Source organism: Garra rufa, chromosome 23 (genome assembly GCF_049309525.1).
Source record: "Garra rufa chromosome 23, GarRuf1.0, whole genome shotgun sequence".
NCBI classification, from domain to species: domain Eukaryota; kingdom Metazoa; phylum Chordata; class Actinopteri; order Cypriniformes; family Cyprinidae; genus Garra; species Garra rufa.
In genome coordinates this window covers 27,864,250-27,875,191 of record NC_133383.1, presented here as the reverse complement: position 1 = coordinate 27,875,191, position 10,942 = coordinate 27,864,250, and the positions used below count along the sequence as shown (strand labels likewise).

The 10,942-nt window shown below is 35.8% G+C and overlaps 1 protein-coding gene across 1 annotated transcript in view; it reads right to left on the bottom strand.

Annotated features, from left to right (window-relative positions):
- Positions 1–5,399: 5,399 nt before the first annotated feature.
- Positions 5,400–10,942, bottom strand: part of galt (galactose-1-phosphate uridylyltransferase) — a 72,715-nt gene continuing 67,172 nt past the window's right edge. The window contains exon 7 of the mRNA XM_073829979.1: positions 5,400–5,600. Within this exon, the coding sequence (XP_073686080.1) occupies positions 5,400–5,600 (201 nt within the window). The remainder of the gene's footprint in view (positions 5,601–10,942) is intronic.

Here is a 10,942-nt window from a genome sequence, read left to right as displayed (position 1 = left end):
AATGAGTTAGAAAAGTAGGGGTTTCGAATTTTCTTTTCTTTTTTTTAATCGGACAAAGGTCTAGAACAAGTTTGAAAAAGAAGGTTTTGCAAAAAAAATAAAAATTGGACAAACGATCTTCAATGAGTTTGATAAAGTTGGCTTTGCGAAAAACTCTAAATCGGACAAATGGTCTAGAACAGGGGTTTTCAAACCTGTCCTGGAGCCTCCCCTGCCCTGCACATTTTGCTTGTCTCTCTCATCTAATACACCTGATTCAAATCATCAGCTCATTAGTAGAGACTGCAAGACCTGAATTGGGTGTGCCTAATAAGGGAGACATACAAAATGTGCAGGGCAGGGGAGGCTCCAGGACAGGTTTGAAAACCCCTGGTCTAGAACAAGCTTGGAAAAAGTTGGCTTTTCGAAAAATTCAAAATCCAACAAACGGTCTAGAAAGAGTTAGAAACAGTAGGCTTTTCGAAAATTTTTGAAAAGGACAAATGGTCTAGAAAGAGTTTGAGAAAAGTAGGTTTTCTGGGGAAAAAATTGACAAACTACAACAATTTTGGAAAAAATTGGTTTTTCGAAAAATTCAAAATCGGACAGTCTAGAATGAGTTTGAAAAAGTATATATATGTATACATCTATATATATATCTATCTATCTATCTATCTATATATATATATATATATATTTTTTTTTTTTTTTTTTTTTTTCAAAAATTTCAAATTAGGACAAACAATTCTGAAAAAGTAGGCTTTTCGAAAAATTCTAAATTGGACAAATGGTCTAGATCAAGTTAGAAAAAGTAGGCTTTACAAAAAAATTCTGAATCCGAAAAACTGTCTAGAATGAGTTAGAAAAAGTAAACTTTTCAATAAATTCAATATTGGAAAGACGGTCTAGAACACATTCGAAAAAGTAGGGGTTTTGAAAAATTAAAAATCGGACAAACAGTCTAGAATGAGTTCGAAAAAGTTTTAAAAAATTTTAATCACACAAACCGTCTAAAACAAGTTTGGAAAAAATACGTTTTCCGAAAAATTTTAAATCAGACAAACGGTCTAGAACAAGTTAAAAAAAGTAGGCTTTTTGAAAAAGTCTAAATCACATAAACCGTCTACAAGTTTGGAAAAATAGATTTTTAGAAAATTTTTAAATCGGACAAACGGTCTAGAACGAATCTAAAAAAGTTTTAGTTTTTTTTTTTTTTTTTTTTTTTCCGAAAAATTCTAAATCAGACAAACAGTCTAGAACAAGTTCGAAAAAGTAGGCTTTTCAAAAAAAATTAATTGGACAAATGGTCTAGAACTTTGAAAAAGTAGGTTTTGTGAAAAATTTTAAATCCGACAAATGGTTTAGAAGGCGCTAGAGGAGTTGAGTTAGAGACTCCACATTTGTTGTGGTCAACGTCCAGATTGTCTTCTATCTGTGTGCCAAATATCACAACTTTTGACCATGCAGTTCTATGGGCTGCCATAGACTTCCAAAGTGGAGGAAGAGGAAGAATAGAAAAAGAAGACTAACGGATACAACAGGTGCCAATGTACCTTTTGCGCTTGGGCCCTAATTAATTAGGAAACATACTGTAATATATTTAGTTTACAAAATTAATGTTTACAAAAAATAATTATAGTGGAAAATAGTGGAATAGGGAACTGTCCTAGACACAAAATATTCTTTTTTTGATGTTTAAAGCAGAGCGTAATACTATAAACTCTCATGTTTAACATAATGCTGTTAGTAACAAACAAAACCATTTTAGCATGTATACTTACAAATAACACATCACTGTTAATCATATTTCCCATCTTATACTCTCAATTTCCACTCTCATTTTTCCCCCCACTCTTTTTCTTGATTGCTTATGATTTAACCAAGTTCGGTGTCACGTCCGCCTCATTATGCTAATGAAAGCTTTTCTTTGTTACATTGCATGCTTGGCTAGCAGATTGCGGTAAAGTGCGAGAGCAGCGGATTGGGCCGTGCGCTCAGCTCTTCCCTGCTGATTCGGCATGCCATCAGCATCCTGCCCAGCGTAATATAATGATCAGGGCCCAGGTGACACACACAGAGACACACAGCAGCGTATGCTAATGCTCCAACGCCCCCTTGTAAAGCTTGCAGTGGGTGAGGAGGCAGCTCGCTTTACAAGGGGGTGTTGCGATCGAGAGAGAACACAAACAAGCAAACGAGAAAGGACAACTTGTTATGGTAGACTGTAATAGACGGGCCTAGAAAGAATCGGAGGACTTTTTCTACATTCTCAACACAACAGAGTTAAATGTGATTAAATGTGCTAAAGGCATTTAAGAATACTACATTACACAGGCTAAAAGCATGATCAAATTAGACAAAATATACTATAAACAAAGAGAAGGAGGATATATCTTGTTATTTTCAGTATGGAATTATTAATTTATTCAATGCAATTTATACAAACACTTCTATGAAGATAATTTTTTAATTTCTGAAGTTAAAATGTGAATTTATTTTGATATTTCTGGGTTGGTCCGAAATTTTAGAGTGAAAAAATGTCTACAAACCATAATTAAATTGCTAAATTAATTTGTTAAATTAAACAATTAAATAAAAATCCTTTACAAATGATTAAACCTTACAAACGTTTGCTGTAATTTTATGTTTTTGAAATAATAAATAAATAAAGCAGTGAAGAAGTTTTGTTAAAACATTATAAATATTTAAAAATGTTTGTCCACTATATCAAGGTTGTGCACTACTAATATGCATAAACATGCATAAAAAAAATTTAAAATGAAAAATAAAATTGGAAATCATTTTACAGCAAACACCACTGCAGACCCTCATGAAGTCTCTTAAAATATCAGATAATGACAAGGCAAGGTTAATATAAACTTATCTTAATGCAGGATGTTAGTATAAATTCTCTTTGCCTTGAAAAATGTATTTAAAACCGTTTTTGATAAATAAATTATTAAGACGTATAAACTTGCATGTATTAAAAGTGGTATAAAAATCAACTAGTTTATTTCAACTAGTTGCCAAAGTAGCATTTCTTATTTAATGGTAACTTGCGGTACTATAATTACTAAAACTAAATAAACAAACTAGCAAACAAACAAATAAATAAAGCAGTCTTATATTATTTCAGCTACTTGACAAGGTAAAATTTCTCATTTAATTTGAACTTTAAGTACTAAAATAACTAAAAAATAAATAAACAAATCTTATATTATTTCAGCTACTTGACAAGGTAAAATTTCTCATCTAATTTTAACTTTGAGTACTAAAATAACTAATAAATAAATAAATCTTATTTCAGCTACTTGCCAGGAACACATTTCCCATTTAATTTAACTTAATTTAATTCAAGTACTAAAATAACTAAAACTAAATAAACTAAAACTAATAAGAAAATGAAATTTTCAACAAACATTTTCAACAAACAAACATTTTATTTCAGCTACTTGCCAAGGTAACATCTCTCATTTAATTCTAACTTTAATTTCTAAAATAACTAAAAAACTAACTAAACAAACAAACAAACATTTATTTCAGCTACTTGCCAAGGTGACATTTCTCATTTAAATTTAAGTTTAAGTACTAAAACAACTAAAAATAAATTAATAAACAAACAAACAAACAAACAAACAAACTTATTTTATTTCAGCTACTTGCCGAAATAATGTTTCTCACTTCATTGTAACTTTAAGTACTAAACTAACTAAAGCTAAAAAACTAATGAATAAAGATTCATAAAATGCCAAGGTATTTGCAAACTATATGTAATAATAATGATTATAACTACAACACGTTACTAAAATGTAACTACAATTAAATTTAAAAAAGAAAGAAAGAAAATATATAAGTATATCAAAAAGACTAAAATAACACTGTCTTTGACACTTCTTTACCATTGACCCACCTGTACCTGCACACTTGTACAGCTCAATCTTTTTAAAACAGCATTAAAACAACACCTTTTTGTTTTCCTCTAAAGGTCAAGTAATGAAATTAGTAGTAGTAGTAGTAGTAGTAGTAGTAGTAGTATCTGAGAATTACATTTTAGTATGCAATAGTAATGTATTTCTGTCATAATTTCTTCAAGTTAAACCAGACTTTTATTTTGATGGGTTGTCGTAAAGGCAATTTCGTTTGACTTTCTCTAGTTTTTCTCAAATGAAACCGTGAAAATCTACTAAAGTGACTGTGAGAGCAGCTCTGGAGATGAAGTACATGTGTTTGTTTCTTCAAGACACATGAGTTTGAGTTTGTGTAACAAGTCTGTTAGTGTCAAGTACTGACTGGTTGTTGTCGCATTTATTTCTGCTGTTATATTAATCTATATCCAGTAAAAATGTCCAGAACTTATTGACATAAATTTGATCAAAACTCAATATGGCATTGCTTTATCGCGCAGTCCTAGAGTATACTACGAGTATTTTAAAGTTCTAGTTTACATGCCTCAAACGGATCCATGAAGGTTTATCTTCAAGTCTACCAACTGAAAAGTCTGCAAAAACCCTATAAAACCATCAAACCATCAAAAATGCTCTTGACAATATGACACGAGCAAGAGTTAAGAGTGCTGTTTTTGTTTCGTTTCTGTGTTCGAATCCAAATCCGCATTGGCTTGGGCGAATCACTGATGAACTAAGGCTAAGCCATTCATAAAAACAGTCATTTGATTCGCTCCTGAAGGATTTAGCCGTTTTGAAAGAATTGTTTAAATGACTTGTTTAAATTGCTGCCACCTGCTGGCGGTTTTAAGTTTCCCATCATATTACATTCTTTTCCAACACATTTCTATATTGTATTTCCAAGCACTGACTGGTTCAAATTTATTTCTATTTTAATGTCAAGCTTATTGACATACATTTGATCACAACCCTTCTGAAAAAAGCAGCTAAAACCAGCTGGTTGGCTGGTCTTAGCTGGTTTAAGCTGGAAGTAGCTGGTTTTAGCTGGTCTTCCAACCAGGCCAGGCTGGTTTTAGCTGGTGGTTCCCCAGTCTGACCAGTCTGGCCAGGCTGAAAAAGTGGCCAAAACCCCTCTAAAACCAGCCTGCTGATCAGCTATGACCAGATAAAACCAAACCAGGCTGGTTGACCAGCTAAAACCAGCCAACCAGCCTTGGCTGGTTTTAGCTGTTTTTTTTTTTTTCACCAGGGAATTCAATATGGCATTGCTTTATCGCACAGTTCTAGGTGGAGTATTTCAAAGTACTAGTGTACACGCCTCAAACGGATCCGTGAAGATTTAACTTCAAGCCTACCAACTGAAAAGTCCACAAAACCCCTACAAAACCATCAAACTACAGCATTCTGACCAGCTCTGTGGCAAGCCAAGACCAGCAAACCACCTTAGACTGGTTTATATTGTTTTCCCCCTCAGCAGGGCTGTCAGAAGCACTCACACTGTGCTGGTGAGAGCCTTTACAAACTATCTATAGGGAGTTTTAATGCTGACAGACTGCTGAAGGCTATGAACTGTGTCTTATGTGGGTGTTTTACCTGTGCTTGTGCCTCCATTCGAGCATACTGGAGCAGCAAAGGCTCTCCATGCTTCTGGACGAAGTCTCTCTGACAGCGCTCCGCCAGCGCCGCTTCGTTGGGAAGAAAATTACTGGCCCAAACCTGCAGAGAGAAACGGGAATAGCACAAAGATGTGAAACCTGTGTGGAAAGTCTCGCTAATCAGATATGGGCAAAAAAACTTTTTAGAGCAAAAACAACATTTCGACCCCCTTCCAGCTATAAAAATAACTCGAACCACAAAGCGGGCCTGTATTTAACGTATGCAAATTGAGAGCGAAGTACAGTATGCGGCCAGCGAAGCACGGAGAGACACATCCAATTATACTTTGCAACTTGTGGAGTTGGTACTTGCCGCTAACATTTCTCCCATCTTTAGCCTCGTAGAGATGATTTAGGGAAAGCAATTGGAAAAGACACTTTAAAACATTCATCTTTCCAGCCGCCAAAGACACCCTGCGCTGCCCAGAGAGAGTTCTGACAACAAATCCCATACATCTTCAACGAAAAAGGCTGCTGAGAGAGATTCTGCTTCTCCGATACTTCGCCTCAAAACCGGAGCTCCCACAAGAGCTCTCCACAAACGTATCTTCCGGAGGAAAGAAACTTGGTCATTACTCACTCCCGAGACAAATGCGATTTTCCGCATGGAGATGTTGAGTTTTTGGGGTGCTCAATTTTAGCAATTTAAAGCGGTGCCACACACGCACGGAAGACTCTCTCAAGGATCTTTACCATGAATTTACCATGTAATATATTCCAAATCATGGTACTTCCAAAAGGGTATGTCAAAAATAAGTGGGTGGTGTAGTATTCCTGATAGATTTTCGAAGCCTGTATGTGTGTATGCTAAAACGCCTAATGCGGCTAACACACACTGGAAGCTACATAAGTTTATTACAGTTCTCCTTCAACTTTCTCAATCTAAATGTGTAGTAAATTGTGGAAAATATTCCTGAAACACTCTTTTGGGGAAGCTATGTTAAAGAAGTTAAAATACACTTTTGAGAGCATCTTGATATATCGCAATGTTAATGCTTGTCTATCTAACTCAAATTATGCACAAAACACACTAACAAAGTAAACAAGATCAATTTTGAGGCAACTTTTGAAGTAAAAAGAACCCCAAAATTGATTAAAGCTAATAGTAAACACAGTTATAATATTAAATAGGAGTGCTCCGATCTGGATTTTTAAAGCTGATCACTGATTGCTGATCACAAGAAGCAGTATCTGCCGATCCGATCACCGATACCGATCTTTTTGAAGCCTTCTTATTATCATGTAAAATTATTAATAGTGAAACTCCAATCAGGATTTTTAGGCATTTATTCAGGGCCTGAATTTTATTTTTATTTTTTTTTTCTCTTAGTTGGAGTGAGAGGGGAGGTTTTTTTTTTTTTTTTTTTTTTTTTGAGGGCTGGAGGGAAGCAGTTTTTAGACATTTTTCAAAAAATATATATTTATCTCACCTAAATGTTTGATCATGCAGTGCATTTTTGTTTTTAGAATTGTGCAATTATTGCACAATAGCTTACACACAAGCACAAGCCTGATTTCCACAAAAAACATTTATCCATTATTTTGATTTCAAATCCAAACATTGTTATTAAAAATGCTTTTTCAGCATTTTGATCCATTTTTTTTACACAGTACAGTAAAACAGTACAGTAATCTTTCATGGACGAGTTTAAACACAATAAATATAAGCAACACATTATTCAATGCTTTTTACTTTTGCATTTACTTCTAGATTTATATATTAAGTTGCTCAAGCAAGTTGCAAAACATTTAAAATACTTTTCTTACATTTTCACAAACATTCTAAATTAAAACTTACCATTGACAGAAACAGATCTATTGCCTTTTCTTTTGCTTTTAAATCTTTATTACAAGCAATCCTGCTGTTAATAAAGAACAATGTTTCTCTATCTCCACCAATGCCAAGTATTATTGTCTTGTTTATCTAAAAGTGCTCTTTTCCTCTAAACCTAGCCTATTCACAATTTAACATTGCAAAGGCCTTTAGATTAGATTGACCAAATATAATGTTGATGTCATTAAGTCTCTATAAGGAATCCATTACAGCGTAAAACATGTCACTTCCTGTTGCCAGCAGGTGGCGCTATGACTATAACTGAATATGGGCATGTAGATGTCTTCAGGTCAGGAGACTTATCAAACATGTGAAGTTTGGGGCAGATCAGACATTATATGCCAGGGATATAACAACTTCCTGTTTCATGGTGAAATATCAAAATTTGTCAGGCTGCCACGGACACGTCCTTCAACGAAAACTCATGATCTTCACAATTAATGTCACAAAGGGCTTTAGATTACACTGACCAAGTCTGATGTTGATCTCTAGTTGGTTGAAATCTCTAGGAGGAGTTTGTTTAAATACCACACCTGAAAATGGCAAAAACGGCACAAAACTTGCCAAGAAAATTCAAAATAACAGATTTTCTGTTGGGTTTCGGATTTTGTTCCATGATACTTTTTTGTAGCTATTGGTGTGTTACATTTGTCTACCGAATTGCGTACATGTATGTGAAAAATCGCTTGAGGGGCACTTTGTTGAAATTTTATAGGTGGCGCTATCGAGACATTTTGCCACACCCACTTCTGAAACCCATATCAGATGTAAATGTTTGCCAGTTCTGGTGCGTGTGCAAAGTTTCATGAATTTCCGAGCATGTTTAGGCCCTCAAAACTGATTCAGTTTGGAGAAGAAGAAGAGCCTGAACAATTCCAACAAGTTCCTTGCACCATCGGTGCTCGGGCCCTTATTAAAAAACAGAGCAATTCCAAGAGGGTCCTTGCACCACCGGTGCTCAGGCCCTAATAATATTACCATGTGTTTGTATCATAAACTTCTGTGTATTTGACAGTTTAAGCGCAATAAGACGTGAAAGAGAACTTAGAGTTTAGTACTCACATGGCATGTGACAGCCGCTTTCTGTGTGCATGCTTCAGATGTGTGCACTCAGCAAACCGTTTATCGGACGTTTAATCTAAGATGGTTTAAAACGCATGATTTTAACGCAATAGACATGATAATCAAAACCAAAAAGATGTTTTTTAGCAGAGTATCTGAGATACGAGCTTTAATGACACTATTCTGGAAAAGGGGGCAGGGATCAGCAGCTCATTTGTAATTAAAGAGCCATGCACAAAAATGTATATTTTTTCAAAATAGTTCAACTCAAATTAGGCTAGTATAATATAAATGATCTGTGGGATATTTTGAGCTGAAACTTCACAGACACATTTTGGTGATACCTGAGACTTATATTACTATCTTGTGAAAGGGGGCATAATAGCTCTGCTTTTGTCACAGTCAGGCGGGGTTGAGGAGTGGAGAGATGGAGGAGGAGAACCGGAGTAGATGAAAAATGCAGTTTTATTAAACAAAACACTGAAACTAATACAAACAAACAAAAACCGGGAGCAAGCAATGATCACATGTAACAATACATCGACGGACACTGGGGAGTGAGCAGACACAGACTTTATACACAGAAACATGGGCGTGGTGACAAACAAGATAACAAGATGACGAGGGGGAAATACAAATATGGGCAAGACTAGACTAAATGAGACAGAACTAAAGGGGGAGACAAGGACTAAACCATTAGAACTAGAAACATGGGGGGAAAACACTTGGAAAACATGACAGAACAGGACAAAACACAGACATGATCCTGACAGCTTTAATGTTATGTGTGTGTTTTAAAGGGGTCCTATTATGCGTTTTCACTTTTTGGATTTTAGTCAGTGTGTGGTGCATATGTTTGGGCATAAAAACATCTACAAAGTTACAAATCTCAAAGTACACTCCAAAGGGAGATATTTAGGTTTTTAAAAAAATCCCTTTTCAAGAACTACAACAAATGGCTCCTTTGAATTACAAAGCATTGTTTTCCAGATGTTATATCACAAAGCTCATTAGAATATCATTCAAATAAATCCTGCCTACAGAAATTCGAATCGCTGGCAGGTGGGGAGGGACGAGGTGGGGGGTTAGCCTAAATTTAGCAATGTAGCATGGACAGCCGCTTCTGCTTCAGCGAGCCGCAGGGCGCAAGTCAATGCAAGCATTGACTAAAGTGGCCACAAACTGCTCCGGTCACCGTGTCGGAGCTCCGCCATTGACGTGTGCTGTATAGAGGGTCGAAACACATGCGGAGCGTGGCTGATGTAAACACAAGCATTGACTAGAGGGATGGTTTCAGCTGGTTTCAGGCATGTAAATAATTGAATAAATTAGCACAATAATGATAATACCATGTATCGGCGATCTCGCAGGCTGGTGATAGGACCAACACTACTGTAGCGTATTATTTACTCACCTTCTATGCATCCACCCATCTATGTATATGACTTCCTTCTTTCAGACGAATGCAATCAGAGTTATATTAAAAATTATCCTGGCAATCCCAAGGTTTTGAATGGCATAGACTGGTCTTTCTCTCCATCAGTCCAAAACAAGTCCAATAAAGTGCATCGATCCATAATAAAAAGTGCCTTACATGGCTCTGTATGGGTCAATAATAGCCTTCTATAGCGAACCGATGTGTTTTTGTAAGAAAAATATCCATATCTAAAACTTTAAAGTATCACTTTAATCTATTTTGCGGTAATAGTTGTACACGGAACTTGGTGCTTTGGGAAGCGGCGTGGCAAGACTAAAATGCCATCTAAGCTGTTCACCAATCGCAACGTAGTGGGACTGCTAACCAATCACAACACCTTTCGCTTCTCGGAAGGCGGGCCTTCATCAAATCCAGAACTAATCGAGGCATTTGCGCCAGTCTGGGGAGAAAGCTATTGTAATAATGTAAATTATTAGAAAAATAATGCGTTTTTTGGAACCACCAAGCATGAGAGCATGTTCTAGAGCACCCCCAAAACAAAATAAAGATTTTGTAAAAGAGCAGCTTCCTTTAAGCAAATAAAACACCTTACCAGACAGGCATTAGGCCCCAGTTCCAATAACGTTCAAATAATATTGTGCATCCCTATAATGTATTGCCGTGAAAATACTTCGTAATGACATCAATGTTTTCTACTTAAACTAGTTCTTTGCCAGAAACGTCGCTGCAGCCATAAGGCAATTATTTCTAGAAGACATTTCAAAAGAAAAGACACTTGAGCTTGTGAAATGTCAAGGTCACAGTCATGCACTGCCTTTGCATGTTTAATCCAAACATCCACTAGAAGCCAACAGGCCAAAATCAGCTGCCAATACACCTGCCAGCCCTAGCGTTACGTCTTCCCTCGTCTCTGACCACATTCACAACCCAATAAAAACTAAATTACATTTGATTGTTCTCCTCACACTTAAACTTTCAGAAATGCATCCAACCGCATTCATTTCACATTTAGAGGTCTAATAAAAAGTCTCTTTTCAACAGCAGTGGGTGAAGTTTTCCAATACATACG